This window comes from Condylura cristata, unplaced genomic scaffold (genome assembly GCF_000260355.1).
Source record: "Condylura cristata isolate star-nosed mole 26May11 unplaced genomic scaffold, ConCri1.0 scaffold00008, whole genome shotgun sequence".
In the NCBI taxonomy this organism is placed as follows: Eukaryota; Metazoa; Chordata; class Mammalia; order Eulipotyphla; family Talpidae; genus Condylura; species Condylura cristata.
Genome location: NW_004567109.1, coordinates 28,466,246 through 28,490,720, shown reverse-complemented (window position 1 = coordinate 28,490,720; position 24,475 = coordinate 28,466,246). Strand labels below are relative to the sequence as shown.

At 34.7% G+C, this 24,475-nt stretch overlaps 1 protein-coding gene across 7 annotated transcripts in view; it reads right to left on the bottom strand.

Moving 5' to 3' along the window:
* The window catches only part of OSBPL9 (oxysterol binding protein-like 9), a 120,224-nt gene that overhangs the window by 64,028 nt on the left and 31,721 nt on the right, over positions 1-24,475 (bottom strand). For 5 of the 7 annotated variants that reach the window (XM_004678996.2, XM_004678997.2, XM_004678998.2 and 2 more), the window contains exons 3-4: positions 23,542-23,620; positions 4,882-4,958 (exon numbers count right to left, since the gene is read on the bottom strand). In XM_004678996.2, the coding sequence (XP_004679053.1) occupies positions 4,882-4,958; positions 23,542-23,620 (156 nt within the window). Of the gene's footprint in view, positions 1-4,881; positions 4,959-22,938; positions 23,136-23,541; positions 23,621-24,475 lie in introns of those variants that run through there. The other 2 variants (XM_012722260.1, XM_004679002.2) reach the window with 2 other exon arrangements.

Below are 24,475 nucleotides of genomic sequence, written 5' to 3'. Positions count from 1 at the left end.
CAATTTGCAGATGCCCAAAGAGGAAGAGGACTAATAGGAAAAGAAAAGGAACCCAGGAAAGAGAAAAGGAAAAAGGAAAAGAGATATTCCAGATAGATTTACAGTTAATCAAAGTGAAAGGAAGAATGGAACTAGTATTTATCAAGTACCTACTATGTAAAGGTATACTGTTAGATGCTTAACACATCTACTTCATTAAATTTTATACTTATTTTAAAGATCAAGTAACCAAGGTTCAAAAAATTAAGTACTTACTGCAGATTACATAGCTAATTAAGAGGGTACAGTCAGGACCAAAGTCCTGATTGGCTGACTCTAAAGTTTTCTACTATAATATACTACCTTTCAAACCACATTCAGAAGTTTGGACAATACCTGCTGAGTTTTGCCCAAGTACAATGGATACACACTATCAATAAGGTAAGTTTCTCTTTAGTTGCTTCTGGGAGATGAGTTATATAATATTGTATTATTAAAACACATAATACATTAAAGCCCACACAATTCCTGGCACATAAGGAGCCCTCAGTTATTAACTAGTACTGTTATTATTATAAAACAGAATGTTAAATGGGCTACAAGAACTAGAAATTATAGCAGAGGTTAATAAGATAAGAGACTTTTTTACTATAGTGATAAAAAGATGGAATGAAGAGGTAATAAGAGAATGATTACAAAGAATATTAAAGAGGTGAATTTAGGGATTAAGGATGGTGAGGACTTGGAGAGAGCCATATTAAATAGGAACATGGAACTACCAAAGGTTTCTGTGTGGAGCATTAGGTCCATGTAGGGATAGGAGGTGGAAAGTCAGGCAGGGGTCAAATCACAGAATGCCTGAAATCTCCTAACAAGTTTTATCTCATCCTACAGGCAAATGTAAATGATTAAAGGTTTTTCATAGTTACGAGTGTTTTAAGATTATTAATTATATAATTTAAGAGTAAAGAGAATAAATTTGAGTATTAGGAGGACACTAAAAATAGAATTGGTAAGATGTAACAAATATGATACTCAAAGTGAAGGGAAGAATGTGCATGAGCCTATTTAAAAAAGGAAGGAAGGGAGGGAGGGCAGCGAAAGAAAGGAAGGAAGAATTAAAAAGGGGATTCTCAAGTTTGGGAGATTAGAAGTTACCACATAAAAGGACTCAACTTTCAAACTTCAACAGCTCAGAGAATAATATGATTAAAAGAAAGAAAAACTACATGAATCTTGGGGAAAATGAATTTGAGATGATAAGCTTAGTTTTAATACACTGAGTATGAGTTCCTGGAGACATCTATTTGGCAAACTCCAAATCAAAACAAGGTAGAATGAAGAGCTAAATATCAAAAGAAATAAAAAGATGCAGGGGGAAGAAAGGAGGAAGAACCATCTATACTGAAATTTTTTACTGCTGGAGGGTGAAGAAGCGAGGTCACAGTCTCAAAAGAAATATGTATGAGTATGGGCATACTATTGACATAAAGTGCTACCGTTAATTAAGATCTTTTTTTTTTTCTTTGAACTATGCGGAGAAAGTATATGTGAGGACACTAGAACTGTTTTAGAGACCTTTTTCTACAAAGACAATGCCTGATTAGATAATAAATACTAATGAAAAAAGATTCCATGGTGGGGATTCTGTTTAGTATCTTTAGTATTCTTTTTAGCAAGAAGACCACTAAATAGTTATAGGTACCCAAGGTTAGATGAAATTTAAATTGTGACATAGTCATTTTGATTTTATAATCTTAACAATACCAATAAAGAAAAAACAGACAAGGGACCCGGAAAAGAGAAACCGAAAGGTTATATAGCACAAAATGCCCTGTGACAAGGAATTCTAAGGGTGATAACAAAATCATTGTTGAAAAGGAGACCATAAAATCTACATTGGGGAATGAAATAAAACTAGAAAGGTACTAAATGGTAAAGAAAAATAGAGAAGTAGTGCCAACATCAAAATGAGAGTAGTTCAAAAGCAAAGCAATAGAAGAGGATGAAGGGGAAAAAAAATCTATGTCCAAAAAGAAAACAGTTTTAAATATGTATTTTGGAGTTTGTATAGTTCTGAGTAGTGACAAAGCAAGGAAAATATACTTTAATGGCTAAAATAGAGAGCAAATTCAGTCAGAAAGGAAGACACGTAAATATCCTCTCTCGTGCCTTTGAAAAAGTGTTCCATGTGTGCCTACTCCACGGTGCCTCCTCCTACTTCATGTATCACAAAATACTCAGTAAAAGGAAATCGGAGGCCCTCCCTGGTGGCGCAGCGGGTTAAAGCACAGCACTGAGAATCTGAAGCCACTTCCGCATGAGTTCGATTCCCGCCTGCCGCCTGCCCGGAGGAGACCACATGGCGAGCCAGACCTCTCCTGACCCGCCCGCTGCTTCCCTCAGCAGTGTACTTCGTAGATCTGCCTGTTCTGCTCCCCACTCTGTCTCTGGTGAGGCTTCTCGCCGCCCCTGAGCCTCTGGCCTGTACCCCAGTTCTTGCACAAATAAATAAATCTTTAAAAAAAAAAAAAAAGGAAATCGGAAAGCAACCAACATGTCATTTATTTGTTCATTAATTGCTACAATTACTTGTTCACTTAACAGTTATTGAGGACTGTTTAGAATGCCAGGTACTGGGAATAGTAGTAGTTGTATTAACAACGGCAGCTAACATTTATCAAGTTTGTTCTATGTATAGCTAATCATTATATCTCAATAAATTTGCATTTAACTCATGTAATCAGCAAAACAGCCCTATGAAGTAAGTACTTTTTAAATCCTCACTTAAAGAGGATGATACAAACTTAAAAGAGATTAAGTTCAAGGTCAAGAGTTAAATACTGGGAGAAAAACCAAGACATTCTAGCTCCAGAGATCAGTTCTTTACCACACTTCACTATTTCTGTAATAACATTTAATTATATATTTCTAAATGTCCCTACCCTCTGTATGTACTAAGTTTTAGGGAAAATAAATAAAGTCTTTTGTATTACATGTATTTTAAAACAGCAAGGCTATTAAAATCTAAGACTTCTCAAAGTTATCTATTTCTTCCTGTTAATTTTCAAAGACATGTATGCTCTCAGAAAAAGCTCCTAACTTCCAAAATTAGCTCAATTAGGTACCCCAACCTTAAGGACTTTATATACTAGTTGGGAGTGTGGGAGTTTCAAGGATATACAAAAATATGGCAAGACATAGAATATTATGCAAAGAGCCTAACATTCAAAGAAAAACTATCATTTTGAGTTTGAGGTATGGGACCTAAAAGGGTCAGTCAGGGAAGGCTCCACAGAATAAGCCAGTTCTTAACTCGGCTTTGGAGAAAAGATTTAGTATGCGAAGGTAGAGTGGAAGTAGTGGAATATCACAGAGAGAACATCATACTTAGGAATGTAGACACCAGAAATGAAAAAATGTGTTCAGAAGAAAACAAGTAAGTAGCAACACTCTCTTAGGTTTATGCAGGGATACAGAGACAGGCATGTGTAGAAGGGTAAGCTAAGAATATATCATAAAGAGACTTGAATGTCAGTCTGCTCAACTGTGTAAGGAACTTCATCTGCTATAGTCAGTCTAATTTCATTCTTAAAATATTTTTCTTCTTTCTGGATCACAAATGTGCTAATGATATGATGCTATAGTCATTTATAAAATTGCCAAAATTCAAAAAGTAACCTACAGAAATCATAAAGTTGTTTTTAAAAAGTATGGCTCATAGAGTAACTAACAGGTCTCCTAATTCAACACCGTATTGATTTATTCATTATAGACTCTTAATAAGCACACCCTTAAACAGTTTTTTTAAAGTCTCTATTTGAACACTTTCAAATGATAGTAATTCACCATCCTATTGGACCTGGATGCCTTACATCATCTTGTATAATCAAGTCAATTCCTAGTATAGGACAAAGATAGAGAGTTATATAACATCAGTTTTCTAAAATTCAATCTATAAATAAAAATAATCAAAATAAAAATTTTGATGTGCCAAAATTTTTACTGGCAAATAAAGATACAAAACTATCTTTAGTATGAATGAATAAATTTAGTTGTTCTTGTGATCCATAGTATTTTTTTTTCCCCTGTTCTGACTGTGCTTAAGGGGAAGGGAAAGAGGGTAACTACCTTCTACCCTGTTAGTGAAATATTCTACAGGAGTAGAACATATGATTGAAAGTGTGATAGTCAAGATTGGGGAAATGACTATAGCCAAAGTGATCAGTACTAATCCCACTAAATTCTATTGGCCTGTTATTCTATTGGTCAGAAAGAACAATGTCTTCTCGTGGATATAATGAGAGGCTGAAATTGCTGCACCCATCTTACCAGCACCACACATGGGGAACCTACCTAAAAACAAAGCCAATTCAGAAGAACTGGAACCTAGAAATAGAGATGGTTTATCTGGGTTTTCATAGTATTGCTTCAGCGCCCACTTCAAATCACACATTAAGTCACACTGCTTTTTTTTCAACAGCTTGGGTTTATACTTTCAGATTTTTCCCAAAAAGTACTACCCAACACATACAGTAATCACCAAATTTGATAACAGGAAAAGTAGGCCAAATTTTCAACATATCAAGCATTATTATATAATTTGGCTATATTAATAACCAATATAGATTCTAAACTGAATCTGGCTCACTTTAACAAATCATTTCACATTTTTTTTTTTTGCAGAAAAAAGGCAGAAGAGTATGACTATAAATTAACTTAATAGAGTAAATATAGTAAGTATATAGAAGTATAGCTTATAGTTTATCATAATACTATAAAGGTAAGAATAAGCAACTCAGAAATTTTAAATTCTCACACATATGATAGTTATTAAAAAGAAAAACAGAAAACAAACAAAAATCTAATGAACTATCCAGAACTCAAGTAAAACATTCTTACTTGAAGTTGAAGTGTATGTCGGAGAATTGTTTCTTCTAAGGCATGGATCCACTTCTCTCGCTCATCAGCATCACGAGCTAGAATAAAAGATTATAAAAATTAAGACCTTAATTTCTACAGTAATAAGTTCTCACTTAACATCATCAATAAGATCTTGGAAACTGTGACACTGAGCTCAATGGTGTAAAATGAAAGCAGTGTCCTTAAATAACATCATTTCCTTCAGTGTAGACCAAAATTATTTTCTAGTCAATATTTTAATGAAGTACATTAATATTATGTTATTCAGACCTGCTGTATATGTTCATGCTTGAAAGTAAAAAATTTAAGCCACTTTGCCACTAGAAAAGTTTTTAGCTGTGCCATTTTCAAAATAGGCTTACCTCTTATTCTTTCCAAATATGCATTCTATTGACAGTACTAACAAAAGGAACAACTATGTTCAATAATAAAAAGTTTAAAGGGAAACCTTCCCACTGATAACAACCAGAAAAACTGGAATAATTATTTGAAAAACACAAGTTGAATACATCAGGAAAAAAGTTAATTAATGAATTACCAGGCCAAGATCTAAGAGAAGATAAACATCTAAAAGTTAAGTCTGGTATTTAGGGCTGCTTTTCTCCTGGAGATATAAATTCCAGGAGAAGAATTAAAGAATTGAGCAGTGTACTTAAAAGCCTTGTCTGTATGCATTGGCAGTGAGTATGGGAACTCTATAACTCTAAGTTGTTTCTGCTCAGTTTTTCTATGAAACCAAAACTGCTCTAGCAAAATAGTATATTTAAAAAAAAAAAAAAATTGGTGACCTAAAGTCACCAACAGTAGAGGTTCTGGAAAATAGGTCATGTTTGTCTTCTTCTTCTTCTTCTTTTTTTTTTAATTGGGACATCAAAGAGCTGCACCTTGGGATTAAGAATAAAATAAAGTCAAAACAATTGCTCAGTCATCTGGGTAGCGTGGAAAAATCAAAGTGGATAAAACAATCCTAGATTGCTGGTGACTCCAGGCCTTTAGCCAGCAAAAGCAAAAGCAATTCTTTTCTGTAGAAAGATGATATCATCTTAGTTGCAGGAATTATTACTAAGAAAAAATATTTCATATACAATGCTTAGCACATAAGCAAAGATAACCAAGTACACCAGGACACAATGCCACATATAAATGAGAGTAAAATGACAACAGAAACAGATCAACAGCAGTTCCAGGTATTTAAACAATCCCACATTAAAAGTAACCATGCTTAATACAGTCAATAAAAGACTGAAAAGTTTGGCAGAGACTTAGAAATTACTTTGTAAATGATATAGATTTTTAAAATAATTTAATATAATTCTAAGATAAAGTATAATAGCAAAATTAAGAACTCACTGGATTAATTTAACAGAGTAGATCAATTAGAGACAAGTAGGGAGTTGAAATAGGTAACAAACTCAGAACTAAAAATAATCAACGAATAAGAAAATGTAAAAGAGGGTAAACAACATAGAGTATGAGACAGTATAAATGCATGAAGGGAATATAAGGAAGAGACAAAAGAGAGAATAGGAGTAATTGAAAATCATCCCATTAAGATAAGCCCAGGCCCTAGAGGTTTCAATTCTGCCAAATATAAAATGGAAGAAATAATGACAGTATAATACAAAATCTTCCATCCAACAGGAACAAGAATGTCCCACAATTCTGTAAGCAAGCCTAACTTTGATACCAATCTGACAAGGTGATTATGAAGAAAAATGATCTATAGGTAATTCTAACACACATCAGATATGCAAAAATTCTATACAAAACATTAATATGTAATGTCCAGGTTGATTTTAATTCAGAAATACAGGTTGGCTGAGTATTAAAAAAAAAAATTAACCAACCTCTAATAATAGAAGTATATATACATTACCTTACTCACTGTTCATAACTGCAAAATATGGAAAACAACCTAAATATTCATAGAAGAGTAGTTGAACAAATCATGGAATACCTTGCAGGATAAAAAGCTGTTAATTATGATTTCCAGATACAATACTAAATGAAAAAAAAGCAGTGTAAGATGAAAAGAATATAAAAAAACATAGTGCATCTGTTTGTGCAAAATACAGTTAAGTTTGAACTAGAAAAGAAATGTTTACAAAGCACAGATAGATAAGGTTGGAAATTCAAGGAAAATAGGAAAAGTTTGTAAGCATATGGAGGTAGCAACAATTCTCTGAATTTCTCTTTTTGCATATAATCACACTCTTTAGAACAATAATGTTTCACATACTCTCCAAAAAATAACTAATTAAAATCAAACAGGAAGGGAAGGGGAATCCAAAACAGAATACAAAATTATAACATATGGAATAGGAAAAGTTAAATCTAAGTTTCTTTAGAAAATTTTTGATTAGATAGCACAAAGGCTAAATAAAAAACTATATAACTATAGTTAGTAAATCTAGTTTTTATAAGCTTACAGGGTGGCAATTTTGTAACAACAAACATGTGAATATACCATAGGTAATGAGAATCAAGTTCCTCACTGTCTGAAGAAAATTGGAAAGAAAGGAGGCGAGAATGATTTATGGTTTTACAACTATCAACAACAAATGTTGGTGAGGACTTGGAGAAAAAGGAACTCTCCTGCACTGCTGGTGGGAATGTAAACTAGTACAACCGCTATGGAAAACTGTTTGGAGGTTTCTGAAACTGCTAAAAATGCAGCTTCCATATGACCCAGCAATCCCACTCCTAGGTATCTACCCAAAAGACACAAAAACACTGATTCAAAAAGATACCTGCACCACCCACTGCTCCCCTCAGCAATGTTCTTTGTCGTTCTGCCTGTTCTGCTCCCCACTCTGTCTCTGGTGAATCCTCTTACTGCACCTATACCCCAGTTCTGTATGCATAAATAAATACACCTTAAAAAAAAATCCACCAATGGATCATTCATAGCTAAATGTATGAGAAAAGCTTGAGGAAACACAGGATATTAGCATAGTCTGAGAATAATATCTCATGCAAGATATTTTTTAATTCCAAAAAGAAAAGTAGCAATTTTGTGATGGGAGAAATCAAGCAGACATTGCCTTATTCCACTGATCAAGGTTAACATCACCAGTAATAAATTTATTAATGTCAAGTACCACCCCAATAACATCCATGAAGAAGGAAATAACATCCCTTTTGAGAAATTCTTGCTAAAATATATAATCTCAATCTGATCATGAGAAAACATCAGATAAACTAAATTGAGAAACAATGTACAAAAAAATCCAATACTCATCAAAAATGTTAAGGTCATGTAAAACAAGAAAAGAACTAAATGCAGTATGGGATCTTGTATTCAATCCTAGAATAGAAAAGAGGCCTCGGAGGGGAAAAAAATCAAATGAGGTCTGTAATTTAAAGAACTGTACAGTAGGGTGAAGGGGAAGAAAAGTATTGTACAAAATGGGCAGAAGATCCAGCTAAGGAAGGGTATATATCATGGCCAGGGACAACCTGGGCTGGAGTATTAATACTAAAAGCAAAGCAGGATAAGGAGGTAATCAACATAGTGGGAAAGTGCAGCACGGGGCATTAGAGCCCAAGAAAAGTGAGGAGGGAGTTCGCATTGCCTAGAGTTAAGAGAAAAGAGTTCTAGAAATAAACTAATAAACAATTAGCAAGAGAAAATGAGCAGGGAAGGGATTAGTAACACTTTATTTCTAATAATGCCTCATTAATGTGGAAACAGAAGAAAATAAATATTCATCCAGTAAGTGAAATACTTACATTTTCAGGATTTTATAATTGGAGATAAGTACTACATCTACTCACATTTCCTACACTACATTATTTGAGGCAGATCTTAAGATAAATTTCCAAAACTCCTCTACTACTATTCCTGATCCTCTACTTAAGAATCTCTCCTCCTACTAGTATTCTTCTTTTTAAGACATAGAACAATTTATGAATAAACTGCTGTCTATCTTTAAAAAGGAAGTTAGTCTGTTTTGTAAAGTAAAAAAGAGGAAATCATCCTCTGTAATCATGAAGGCCTTCTTTTCTCTGAAAGTTGTTGTGAAATGAAAACATTACACAAAACCATATTTTTACAAATTTATATGCTGAGTCACTTGCTCAAATAGCTACTGAGTCTCAATAGACATCAGGCACTATGCTGGACCCATAAACAAAGGTAAGACAATCTATGATCTGAAGTAACTTAGTCTCCTGGATAGTATTTGGTTGGGTAGTATCCCATTCACTGAAGAGTTACCTTCTACCTAATAGCCTCTCCAGTGGCTACTTAGTAGGATCCTATTCATTCCATGTTATGCTGAATGTTACCTACCCCACTTATGTTGTTCATTGTAAGAGAGAGCTCACCTTCCTTAAATTTATTCATGCACTCCAGTATTCAGGTAATATATAAATACATACCATATGTAAGTCATTGTCTTAGCCACAAGGAGCATGCCTTTGAGCAATAGCTTATGGCTTACATCCAGCAACAATCAGGGACCAAATTTACCTTTCTCACCGTACTTTTAATTATACTCCTCCATGAACCACTATATATCAGTTACACTGTACACTGTACTTACTGTTCACCTGATTCACAATGTCTACTTTTGCTCCGGTTGTTCCCTTAGCTGAATCGCTGAAATGCCTTAACCTTGTCTCTAACTGTAAAAATTAAAAGGTAACTCTGCTGAATGTAGTACACACATATGCTGTTTTCAATGACGCACACCTTAACCTTATAAGGTTATTTTGCAATGTTATTTCAATTTAAAAAAATAGAGAAGTGCTAGCTCCACTGAGACTTAATTTGTGTCAGCAAGCTCTGATACTTATGTCCAAACATATAACATATATTAACTAATTAAACCTCAAAACTACATGAAAGAGCTATTATTATCATCCTTATTTTCCAGAATAAAGAAACAGAAAAGTTTAATATTTTATAATAACATTGCCCCTAGGACACGGCATATGGAATTTCCAGGCTTCAAGGAAACTTTGCCCTATTAAGTAAGCTTCATTTTACGCCTTTCTTTTTAGACAAAATCCTTCTTATGAGATTTCCACATTTTGGTGATAGTATATGAAACAGAAAGATCAAGAGGCAAAAACTCTAGTCAGAAAACTTGGTTGAATCAAGTCCAAATTTCACTACTTTTTTGTAGTCAGATGGATAAAAACTCAACACCTCTGAGTTATATCTACACATTTCAAAACAGGATCTCCTGAAATTCAGGTGAAATAAGATATACAAGGCTGAAGACTAGTGAGGTAAGGGGAACCTTGGGACCAACGGTTTTCATGATAATACTACGATACTGAGTTTTTCACTAAGCTGACACACTGATGATGCAAAGGGAGTGGCTGTGAAACTACTGGCACCTTAGCACAATGAAGGTAATGGCACCAAGCAGAGCTGATAGACACTATAGTCTTCTCCACCATGTATTTACAGGGGGAACATGCTATTACATGTAAGAGCTCTTGAAGAAGTAGTTAACATTATTAAACAGCAACCCTTGGATATATATGCTTTTTAAAATCTACATGACCAACAGAAAATAGGCATAAAGCACTTCTTTCACATATCAAAATAAGATGATTATCTCAAAGAAAAACACTTGAGCAACTGCGGGAGTCTAAACTTTCTTGAGTGCGCTTTTCCTTTCTCATGAAACAACATGTTTACATAAAAGAACAACTGACAAATTATGTTACACTGGGGCATCTGGCAGACATTTCCTTGAAAATGACTGAAGCGAGCCTCTCATTTCAGGGCAAAATGATAATTTGTTGCCAGTTATAAAATTCAGGCTTTCAAGCAAATACTCCAATTATAGAAAACATGTATTCACCAGCCCACATGACCCTAACACATTGTCAACACTTAAGGCCTTTTCTGATGAGTTTGGGGCAATTTCAACAAATAGTGTTTTCATAATGTCACAAATATTATGAAATGTGTCAAAATCTGCAAAATTCACTGATGATCAATGTTGTGTTATAAAATCTTATACAGAGTAAAGCACTAGGCATGACAATTTTAATGTAATAGTCTTTTCAAACATAAATTTCACAGATAAAGAGTTTCAAATTCTACACTGCAACTATGCTTTAAGCAGCTAACAAAGAATAGTCACAGTTACCTGAAAAGACTTAAAATATTCCTCTCTATTTGAACTGCCTATCTCTGTGAGACTATATTATTTTATACTTCAACCAAAATAATATGTTACAATAGATTGAATGCAAAAGTATAAATGAGAATTCTACTACCTTCTATTTAATCAAACATGTAAGGGATTCATAAAAATGAAAACAGTGTCTTCAAAAAGGTTTACAAAAATTGTAAATCTATGTTATTCCTCTTACTATTTTCTTGTTTGGGAAATGATTTTTTCATAAAATATTATTAGTAATTTTTTAATTTTTTATTACTTTATTACTGAGTAAATAAAGCTTAAAGACCTCAGTTTAATTCCTAACCTAATAAATAGCAATAGGCATAACATATAAACAAAAGCTCTCAAGTCTTCTATCAGTTTGTAAAGGAGTCCTGAAACCAAAAAGTTTGAGAACTATTAGTATATAATTTATGTGACATTTGATTAGATTATTTGAGTGTTTCCTCTACTAGAACATAAGCTCCTAGAAAGCAAAAGCTTGTCAATCTTCTTTGTCATTTCTCTGGTCATTACCAAAGAGTGTCGTATATTATAGGTGTTCATTAGTGGGTATGTACATTATGGATAGCTGGATTTCTGAAAAAGATCGATAGCTGGCCCTCCCTGGTGGCACAGCGGGTTAAAGCACTGCACTGAGAATCTAAAAGCCACTTCCTCATGAGTTCGATTCCCGCCTGCCCCAGAGGTGACCACATGGCGGGGCAGACCTCTCCTGACCCGCCCGCTGCTCCCCTCAGCAGTGTACTTCGTCGATCTGCCTGTTCTGCTCCCCACTCTGTCTCTGGTGAATCCTCTCACCCTCCACATCTCTGGCCTGTACCCCAGTTCTATATGAATAAATAAATAAATCTTTAAAAAAAAAAAGATCGATAGCTGGATTTCTGAAAAAGACATTCCACCACTTAGATGATCAGGTGACTCAAAGTGACACTATGATTTGCAATAAATTTGGGTAGGTTGGGAATCAGTGAGTGTTTCTTAAAGACAGTAATCAAGAGGTGCAGGTAGGAAAAAAAAATCACAAGACTCTAAGTCTAAAGAAATCTCTGTCAATATTTGATAATTAGGAGCCATAATTTAAATAAAATGCTTTTAAAACCGTTTGCCATAAAAACAGAAAGTAAGGTCTATGAAGCTTGCTATAGTTTGTGTATAGGTTTCTCTCAGAGCATCTGTTAATGCTTGTTTATATTTTTTTCCTCCCTTGTGCCTGTGTATATCCTGAAGTCCAGAATAGAATCTGATACAGATTTTCTTAGTTCTTGAAATTTGACACGTTCTTAGCAACTAAATGATTTTCATAGTTACTGGACAAATGATAAAGTGTCAGATTCTCAAGTGTTAGCTCCTCAGTGAGGTCTTCTGGCCAGGATATATTAAATCTTGGCTCTTCCTTCAATCCACCATTCCCAATTTCCCAGATCCTCCTCTAGTTTTTTCTTTTCTTTATTGTACTTATAGTTATTTATGTTTATTATTTATTATCTGTCTCTTGCCATTTAAATGTAAGCTTCACAAAGGCAGGGATTTATTTACTAATATGGCCCAAGCCCCTAGAATTAAACCAAGCAAATAGGTGTTAAGTATTTGTTGAATAAGGGACAATGACAATGATTTCATTTTCAATGTATGGTTATATTTTATATTTGGAGTCTAAAAATATATTGTATTTTCTAAGAAATCATTATTTTACTTAGCATCTTTTAAAACTACCACATTTGGCTCCCTTGCAGATTTATGAATAGTTTTAGCTGAAGTTTCCAAACTGTCAAATAAAATACAAGCAAATATTTACAAAAGTGTTTCTCCCCCACAACTTCTGCTTTGCACATCTGAAGCAATACTGTGCATCTCCTGGACAGAGAGTCAGCATTGCACTGGGCAACTGGATATGTTTGGATTCAAAGCAAACAATGGAAATTAGATGTAGATTAGTGGGTACTTTTCAATTCATTCAACTTATTCCCAAACTTCTAAGTGAGCTTATTCCCAGTCAAAGAAAATCCTCATTAGATGTATATACAAATATGTCCTAATAATTTTAGCTCCTGAAGAAGTTGTTTCCCAACCACTATAACTTCAGGTTTTAAGTGAAGGGTCACTGTCCCTTAATCTTAAATCTAAGAAAATGTGGATTTGAGTTTTCAATGTTTTAGACTTATGATACTGAATGGTAGGAAAAAATTGTTAGGAATACTACAGTTTTAGAGAGCTTACCTAGATATCAGTAAGGGAGGTGATTTAGGAGTGCAGAGACCAGGAAAAGGAAGAGAAAGAAAGCATACATAAAGAAACGGTGAAAGGAAGACCTAATAAACACTTGGGCCATGTCACTATCTTAGGGGATAGAGACCAGGCAGAATCCCAATGTCCATGCCATAGCACTTGATGTAGGAGAAATGTGGAGATGCAGATGTAGGGAAAGAGAAGGTTTCAACTCAGATAAATGGAAGTACTATTCTACAATATAAAGAATATAGGTGGAAAACAGATTGGGAGGTATCTGTTACAAAAAATGTATTTGGGGTTTAAAGAGTCTCAGATTCAAGTTATCACCAAATATATGTTCAGAAAATATTCCTTTCTGCAGCGGGAGCCAAGAAGTAGAATACATCTTTAATGCATTCTGGGCAAGCAAAGGGAGAGAAAGATAGATGGTAATTTTAAATTTGAAAAGTTTAAGCCAAGACTCAGTTCACAAGGAGGAATAAATAATTTCAAAAATACTTTCCATTGATTAAATCAGGATTAAGAGTTATTCAGAAATGAAAAATTATGTTATAGAATCACTCAACTACTGAATTAGTCAATGAAAGAACAAAGAGAAAGACACGTTAGAAAAAGACATGTTAAAGAAGAGACATGTTAGGAAACTCAGTATGAAAACTAAAGCAAGGCAAATAAAATGTAAGAAAAAAGAGCTGGTTATTTAATTCTTTTTTCCACTTCCAAGGCAAAGATCAAAATAATACAGTGACATAACCATATTTATAAGAAACTATAATTGTTACTTACATTAAAAATTAATTTGTTACATAACTTAAAGTGTTTTCTAAAAATAGCTGTTATTCCTAACACAATGAGGGTAAAGAAGCCCATTAGATAAAAAAAAAAAATACACAAATATGTTTTCAGGACATAAAGTGTAGTATAGGTGCTCTGCATTATAATCACACAATAGAACTAGCGAACAGCATTTCTGAAGGCTCCACTCTTTGCCCCAGTAGCTAGCCAAGGGATTAGAACTGGCAATAAGTCACTGCCTTCTTTCCCTGTATTTAGCTATAAACTTTTAAGATGGGGCCTCCCTGGTGGCGTAAGGGGTTATAGGATAGCACTATGAAGCTATCCTCAGCCACTGAAGCATGAGTTCAATCCCAGGCCAGGGAGCTAACCCACATGGCGTGGCAGATCTCTCCTATCTTATCCACTGCTCCCCTCAAAAGTATACTTTCTCAATCTGCCTGTTCCTGTTCTGTTTCCCACTCTGTCTCTCATCGCCCCTGTACTTCTGGCTTGTATACTCCAGTTCTGTATGCATAAATAAATAAATCTTTTTTAAAAATCCAAACTTTTAAGGTGATATCTTCACCTTTCTTTAGACAAGCAAATATTTCTAGACCAAGATTTCAGTTAAAAACTCAAACATGGGCCTCCCTGGTGGCACATCACTTGAAGCTATTGCCAGCCACTGCAACATGAATTCAATCCTGGGCAAGGGAGCTAACCCACATGGCCCAGCAGATCTCTCCTGTCTTGCTTGCTGCTTCCCTCAGCAGTGTATTTCAGTCGATCAGCCTGTTTTGTCCCCCACTCTGTCTCTGGCGAATCCTCTCACCCCTGCACTTATGGCCTATGATCAATCCAGTTCTTGCATGCATAAATCTTAAAAAAAATCATAAACTCAATATCACACCAGTACACTCCATAAACTTAAACCCTATCTTATAAAATGCAATGTAGCTATAGTAAAAAGTCATTGATTCAGTTATCCTTAGACTTTAGGATTTATAATAATTAATGCCTAATCATTATGCTTAAATTAATACACTAAATACAAAATGAAAATAATATAAGAAATTCTTAAATGATAAATCATTAGGAATAAAATTGGGGAGAATTGTTTTAACAATGTTAAAAATATTTATGTCTTTTGTTCTGACAAATTGTTTCATTCTCTTTTCTCAGTCCTATGGTAAACTGAGAATTGGTTTACAGATTTAAATCAACACATTATTTAAAAGACCTGATTAACTATTTTAAAAAACATAGTTTTTTAGACCATTAAGATATCATGGGGAAATATTCATGATATAATACTTAAAGCTGAAAATTTGCAACTTTATATACAATAACTCAATTTTGAAAGCACACATATGACTGATCAGAAGAATATCTATAAGCAAGCTGCTAATTATCTTTGGGTGAAAGGGTTATATATAATTATTAGTATCATCACTATACTCATTCTATATGTGCCCAAATTTCTATAGCAAGCAAGCATTCAGTTTACTGCTAGAACTTATGGAAAAGGGAATGGCAGAATAAAAACATAAAATACAAAACTTTAAATATCCACTCTAGTCCTACCTAGTCACTGAGCCAAACAGTTCACAATTGGTTAAACTTGGGAAAATTCTAATATCAAATATTCAGGGAGGATCATGAACAGAAAGCAATCAATAAAAAGATAGATCAGTTAGATCCATTCCTCCAACAGCAAGATGACAAACTCCTAATATATAAATTCACTGACATTTCCCCCACTTAACACCTACTGAAATGATAACTTCTAAGTAGAGAATTAATTACAGCTGAATTTCTTCCTTTACGTGAAGTCTATAAATGGTTATAAATTTTGTTTTTGAAAAGGGGTTAGCATGTAAAAATAGAAAATACAAAATGCACAGGGAGATTTTTTTTTAAATTAATAAGCAACACAAGATAATGGAATCTGTTTACTAATGATAATACTGAGAAGGTTATTTTTAAAGCAGAAGACACTTAAGCCTGCAACCATGGGTTAGTCTAATGATATACTGTCTGTTCTTCTAAATGATTAATGATGCGGATGTGCCATGCTGAGCTGATTGATGTTAATACAACAGAGGCGATGTTGCCCTAATATACTTGATCGATATAACTTTTCTGAATTAAAAACTTTCCTTCACTACTGGGCATATCGCTAGTAATTCTGCACTTTAATAAATGAGCAAATGCTAATGGACTGATTAGAAAAGTTCAGCCATCAGACCAAACAGATGACTTCCGTTCAGATTTACACAGTTCCCGGAGATGCTCCTAATTTAAACATTTTAAATTCTTATTATAAATGTAGAATTTCATCTCATATAACTTGCATTGTTTTAAAAGTATAATCAAACTTGCAAATAAATTTTATACTTTAAAATCATTTAAGAACACATACTCCTTAAAGGATAATGAGAAAAATATTTGAAATTAAGAAATTATTTAATGAGGAACTAATCAATATAACAATACATATTAAATCTTTTCCAAAATTAGAATTTTTTACACACCTGATTTGCCTCAGGCAAGGTACAAAAGGTATATCTAATCTTCTATGAAGATTAGAACATAGTGAAAGGGACCTCCCTGATGATGCAACAGGTTAAAGCACAGCATTGTGAAGCTTGCAGCAGATACTTCAGCAAGTTCGATCCCTGGCCAGGGAGTTGACACATATGGTGTGTCAGAACTCTCTTGACCCACCTGCTACTCCCCTTAGTGTACTTCGTAGATCTCCCTGTTCTGCTCCCGGATTGCCTCTGGTGAATCCTCTCCCTGCTCCTGCACCTTTGGCCTATACCCCAGCTCTGTAAGCATAAATAAATAAAACTTAAAAAAAAAAAAGAACATAGTAAAAGATGATATAAGACCAGGGTATTTGACTCTGTGTCTCACTTCTCTCACTTATAAATTAAGGATAATTCCAACTAAAGTTTAACATCTAATGTAACAACTGGAATAACATGTGAAGCCACTGCATCCAGACCAATGGTTCTCAAATACTACAGTATATCAATCACTAGCGAGGATCCATTGCCAGAGGGTCTAATTCAGCAAGTCTGGGATCAGGCCCAAGATGCTGTGTTTCTAACAAGTTCCCAGGTGATGCCTGTCTTGTTAGTCAGGGAGAAACTTAAAAAAGGACTCTGATGTAGACAGGCATGGGCACTATCCTGACCCTGCCACTAACTTCTTCAATTTCTCTAAAACTAGAAATATAAATAAAACTACATCATTTTTGTGCGATTGAAAACAGCGTGGTTCAGAAACAATACTTAGTAGTAGTTTAGGGTAGTTAGTACCATCACCACAGCTGCTACTACTATGTCTACTAAGTAATGAGCAATGCAGAAAGATTAAATTGGATAAAACTGTATTGAAAGTCCCTTACATATTTCATTATTTTCTTTTCTGATAAAATTATAAAATGTTAGTCATAAACTGTTTGACAAATCTCTACAAAAACTTTTTTTTATATTAGCTAAGACACTGGCTCTAGACACCTTCCAGGTGTATCTTAAATTACCTATGTGTCCATGATGCCCAGTTACTTTATACAAAACAAAGTATAACAGTACACTCTTCATAAAGTCATGAGAACTGAATTTGTTAACATAAGTAAAACTGTGAATAATAAACATTCAATAAATATAGCTATCACTCTTATTATTATCTCCATGTTCTATCTGGCAACACTGGACAAGCATTAGCAAAACTAACAACTTCTAGAACAAAGCAATGACCCCTTTAAGAAGGGCATGAACTATCCAAGCTGCTAGTCTTCCATTCACTCTTCACTCACTCACTTATCCACCTAACCCTTAGGCAGTCAAATTTTCAGCTTCCAGTTCCAACTACCAGTCATATTCAGATGACCATAAATCTTCTTCTCCAACCCTGAGTCAGACACAATTGCCATTACCACCTATAGGAATATGTACCACAGGCACCTCAAATATTAACAGGTCCCTCACCACCTCTGTTCTCCTAGATAATGACAACAATACTAAGAGTAAGCCAAGCCAAAAATGTCATGTTTACTATTCATTCTCTCACCTCTCCTTTCCAAGCAACCACCAAATCCTATACATTTACCTTCTAGTCTACATTCCTTTCTTTCCCATTTCCACTGCTATAATCCATTCAAGGCTTTATCAATCACAGCAATTTACTGAAAATCCAGGTCTTATTCTGTCTCTTCTCTGTTTAATATTCTGCTTCACTGGTTCCTCATTTACCTCAGGATAAAAATATAACCTTTTGTATTATTTGCTTATCTCTACAATCTTTCTCCTCCTCATTGTCTTAGTAGGACCACACATTCCTACTTCTCTAAACATACCTATACACATGCTGCAATAACTCATGTCCTGGCAAACTTCTGTTCAAACGCTGTCAGATAGAGGAGAGAGAAGGGAGCAGTCTGGTGACAAGAAACGTTTAAGTTTTACATTGTGCAAATTTTTGCATTGAATAACTTGAAACTTCTAGAGTTAGAATAACCTTTAATTTTGATTATAAAAATTATTTGGTACCAAGAAAAACTGCTCTTCTGTGAAGCACTGAGTAGTTACCTCTTTTACTTCTCCATTAGTTCATTGACCAATACAAACTTTTACTACAGTATATTTCATACTACACTGTAACTGCTTCTTTATACAAGCTCCTCTGAATAAGATATCATGGCTCTTTTCTTATTTATCTGTATACCCTCAGTTCTGAGCACAGTGTTATGCATACTATACACACAATAAGTGTTTGAATTCAACAGCAAGTTAATACCAAAATGCTTTGTACCAAATGTCTAGTCAAGAATCCACTTGGAAACAACTTTGCTAATAGGATAATTTTCCTCACTTGTTCAAAAGAAAAAGATCAGGTTTATATAGAAAAAATAGGAAAACTATTTTTAATCTCTAAAAATATAGAATGAAGGTGTGTTTTTAAAATCTTTTAAAAGTTAACATGTAATTTTAAGTATTGCTGAGAGGGAAAAAATTGTCTTTTTCAAACTAAAGTTATTTTAAATTGACTTTGTTTTGAGAATGTTAAGCCATCTTTTTAAAATTGGAGCTATTCTGAAAATATCAAATTACCATGACTAATAATCACTGGAACGACAAATTATAGTTTTAGGGAATTTTATGTTTTTCCTGTCACCAGCACTCTTCACTATATGTAAATGATGTTTCAAGATGCAAAACATGTAGGACAGTCAGAGCTTTAAACTACAGTGGAAATGAAGGGTTAATTGGTGACTGTTTACATACATACACTCTTTCCATAGATTTTAACCTTCTTTCTTGTTATTACAGATGAACCATCCATACCCCAGCCAAGTCCCACCAATGTATTAGGATCCCTTCTCTCCTACTTTCTCCAGAACACCAATCCAACAATTATCTCTCCTGCATCAAATTTTCCCTTTTTACTGAATCACTGCAAACAATAAGAAGATGCTATTATTTCTCCTATCTTAAAAAGACAAAATAGGGCCCTCCCTGTTGGCCCAGCAGGTTAAAGCACTGCACTGAGAAGCTTAAGCCACTTCCGCATGAGTTCGATCCCCGCCTGCCCAGAGGTGATCCACATGGTGTGGCAGACCTCTCCTGACCTGCCCGCTGCTCCCCTCAGCAGTGTACTTTCTCGATCTGCCTGTTCTGCTCCCCACTCTGACCCTGGTGAATCCTCTCACCCTCCGCATCTCTGGCCTGTACCCCAGTTCTGTACAAATAAATAAATAAATCTTAAAAAAAAAAAAGACAAAACAAAACTGCATATTCTCATCCCCTTCCCAGCTACTGCAATACTTTTCACTTTTCTTCTATAACATAAATTTCCTATATAACATAAATTGAAAGCACTGTTTATAAGTGTCTTAATCCTGTGATGATTTCTCAGCTTTCAACTTTCAGCCTTCCTCTATCATTGGCATTTGACACAATTGCTAATGCCTTTCTCATCCTAGAAACACTTTCTTGGCTACCACATTCATCTGATCTCTGTCCTTCCTGTTTGCTTCTTTTGCTTTTCTCTGCTGCATGTTGGTACCCTCTAAAAAAATTGTGAAAGTGCTCCAGGGCTCGTTTTTGGGTCTCTTTTCCCTCTACATTTCCCCTTCAAATTTTCTGGCTTTAAATACAATCTATGCCAATGACTCCCAAATTTATTTTTCTGGCTTTAACCTTTTCCTGAAGTCCACATTCAACTGCCTGCTTAATAACTCCACTTGAATGTTTGATAGCATCTAGAAGTTAATTATAAATATTGCCCCTGGCTAAGCTCGTGATGCCCACACCCCACCCCACTCCCAGTCTCAGTCCACTCTCCCCTACACAACCTAGTTTCTCCTGCAACCTTCCCCATCTCAGTGGGGCAACTCCTTAATTCCTGTATGCCTACAGACAATTCAAAATAAATTCAGTATCACAACAGACTACTACTTAGTAACATAAAAGGAACAAAATACCCATATTCACAACATCATTGATGCTGCGCTATAAATAATGTTAGATAAAACAGTGTGCTTCTACATGAAATTCTCCAGAAGAAAATACATCAATGGTTGCTTGGGATAAGGAAGTAAGTGTTATTGAAGTTAGTAAAGAAGTCTTTTGGGTGATAGCAATGTTCTGTATCTTATTGTGGTGTCAGTCACATGAGAAAATAAATTTGCCAAAGCTCACATAACTGTATAATATGTAGATTTTACTGTATGCTTACCATACTTCAATAAAATTAATTAAACATATAAATAAACACAATTCAACCACTGCTACCAGGTTCCATTCCAAGCCACCAGCATCTCTCTTCTGGATTATTATAGCCTCCTTAGTATCTTCCATACCTACCTGCTACATTTTATTCTCAACACAATGGCTAAACTGATACTACTAAAACAGATCCCATCATGTCATTCCTCTGCTCAAAAACCTCTAATAGTTTCTCATCAGAGTATCATCTGTGATGAGATCTGTGGTCATCTGGATTCCTTGCTGTTATTCAAATATGGTAGGCACACTCTTTTGCACTTTTCATTCTCTCTTCTGGATATACTTTACACTACCACATCTCACTTCCTTCAACTCTTTCACCAAAAGGAGATCAGCTTAATGAGTCTTCCTTTGTCCACCCTATCTAAACTTTCAACCTTCACTACCTGCCCTAACACAGACTCAAATCTACCTCTACTTCATTTCTAGCTTTCCTGCTTTACTTTTTCCTTCTCCAGGATTTACCACTCTAATATATTTTATTAATTCATCATATTCATTAGCATTCTCCTCTACCAGAACAGATGACCAAAGAGTACAAAGGCTTTTAATTTTTTGGTTCACTACTGTATCCTCAGAACTTAGAATAATGTCCAAGTCAGATGTTGAATAAATGAATATATCTGAACAATTTCTAGCTTTTCTTTTAATAGATAACATAAGGAAAATTTATTTTATAAATGTATCAGTTCATACTTCATTCGCTTTTAAAAATCTGGTATGTAAAATAAAAACTTCAACACATTTAAAAATATGCTAATGTACACAGTCAAACTTAAATTTAAGTTTCAATGAAGAATATAGAGCTATCAAATACTGAAATATTTCATCAAATTTTTCAGCAAGGAGCTCTGAGAGTAAAAGAACTCTCATTACTGCCTAAGGATAATGTGTGTGTGTGTGTTTGTGTACATATATAGAGAGTGACAGAGAAACAGAGGGGTACAAAGAGAGAGACTGAGGGACAGAGAATCTTACTGAGTTCTTCACAAATGTCATGTTCCCTAAGACCACCAGAAATACTATAGTACAAATTAAACTAATCATCTGACAGTCTCAGAACTAAAATCCATTAAAAAAATACACATAACTTTTATTTTTGCTGTTAAATCATTCACTAAAGGAGCTGTTTGTTTTATAAGCAACCTACATAAAACTGGAAGTGTTAAAGAGATCAATTTAATGTAAATAATTTAAAAATAAATCAGTCAAGGCGCCTATCCTCTAGAGGCCTAGGTCTCCTCTTAATTTAAACACGCAAACAATACAGCTTCTAGAAGTCTAAATGAGATGTCACCTACTAACTGCAGAGGGGAGAATTCCATACTGCAGTCTTCACCTGCATCTATAGCTTTCGAATGTATTAAACTACTCAACTTAATTCAAGTAAAGAGTTTCAATAAGTGGTCATTATCTGCTTTACTTTATAAGCAACTTTTATGTATAACCAGAAAAGAAGGGCCCTGAGCTTTAATAATAATAATAAGGTTTAAAATGTCTTTATAAAGTCAAATGCAATGGAAAATTCAGGAGAACATCATTTGTTAAGCAGCTCTAAATGAAATATATGAGTAAATTTTCTTCCTTTAAGTATGAGAAATCACACTATTTATATTGGTTTAGTTTTATTAAATATGAGCTTCATTTCTATATGTCAATTTCTTAAACAAGATAATAAAGAAAAATTGCAATATGCCATTCTAGTTCAGGCAAACAATAGCTGCCTAGATATCTCATATGACACATCTGGTCACTGTTAGACTTCAAAAACAAATATTTTATCTTTTTAATCTTTTTTTTTATCTTGATATACTTAGATTTTATCACAGTGCATTGTAACTCGTCATTCAGAGAAAGTGCTAACATCTCCAAAATCTTCTCTAAGTTCTTTGGACTGCTTTAAACATAAAATAGAGGTTACTCTAGATAGGCAAAATAGCAAAAACATTGGTAACAAAGCTGATAGACACTGCTAATAGATAAGAGGTACATTTAGAACAGAACCATTAAAATCTACTTCTATTTGCTGGTTTAGAGTTTTCAAAGCAAGATGAAATGAGAATGATCATACAGTACCTTACCCTTTCTACCGGTGAACCATAGCATGCAATGCCGAAACATAGCAGTGGCAGATGGCATTGGTGTGATTAACTATAAAAAGGATAATAGCAGAGAAATGACAGCTGGCAGACAAAACACAGAAATGCAGATGAAATGGACAAAAACTTGCAGTTCTTGAAGCAAAGCAAAACCTTTAAACTAAAGGTTGCAACTAGCTTCAATTTAATTTACATTTTGAGGTTTACACAGACAAACACTGTAACCTTCACAGTCTTTAGACTCTTCATGCAGAGCAGAACCAAACTCCTCAATAAAGATCAGCAACCTTCTGTAAAAACAAGCCAGCAGCAGCAGCAGCCCATTACTCTCCCCTTCACTGATTTTTATCTTTTAAATTTTTAATCTCCAATTGCAGCCAGATCCAGTCGTTTCAAATAGATCTGTATCCACTGCAGATACAAATCCCTGCCTAACCTGCAGTACCACTTCATCCAGAACGTTCCTGTGCACTCATCCATGCAGGCTCAGTTGCAAAACCATTTAAGTCATCCAGCAAACAGCCCAAAAGAGATAAAAGCAGTTGGGACTATGAAAAGAAAAAAAAATCTCTTCTTTCAGCTCACCCTGGAAATGGAAGGTTTTCTGATCAACAGTTATTGTGAAGGTGCTGTCGTCCTCATCGTCTATACCAATCACAGCTCCCTGTGAAACAAAGAGCAAAATCCCAATAAGGCAAACAATGACATCAGCAATATTCACTACTGCTACAGTCCTGAAACGCTCAATTGCGCCGACAACACTGCAAGCAGGTTAGACAGGGAAAGAGGGAATCTGAGACTCCAGTTTTGTTAAAGGAAGAACAACTAAAGGACAAGGATGGGACTTTCAATGCTCGCTTAAGGCGCATGGGTGTAGTGGAAGGGAGAGGGGAGAAACACAGAAGCTGAGTCTAGGTTCTGTGTTTAAGAGCCAGCCACTAAGCCTTCTACATTAGACTGCTCTCGAAAACGGGAGCCAGAAATCTACACCTCAGTTTGTTGATATGAGGCTCAAAGAAAGCGGGTGTTCTTCATCAGATTTTTTCTGTGTTTGCATTAGTGTATAAATGCCAGGTTCAAAACATCACCCCAAACACTATTTCTAAATGCTCCCATATCACATGTATATGGCTCTGCTTCTGCAGCTTCCACACTGTACTGTGATTATATGTCTGCTTCCTACCACTGAACTACTAGGACATCTTGGAAGTCTAGGACTATAGTTTTTACTTTTATACAAAGCTCTAAATTATACATAGTATATATGTTTTATTTAAAAGCATGAACAAAAGAGGGGGGATGGGAAGACTGCACTTATAAATTCTTTCCAGAAGGGGGTGGGATGGGTTTTAAAACTTCATTTATTTTTGCTATTACTACATGCAGTAATTAATGTAAAAGACAAGAAGTTATTAAAAAAAAAAAAAAAAGGAGTCTACTGGTCAGTATCCTTAAGTATTCCAGAAAGAAAGCCTAGAACATGGGATAGGTAAAATGCCGCAAACTGGTGAAAAAAGCA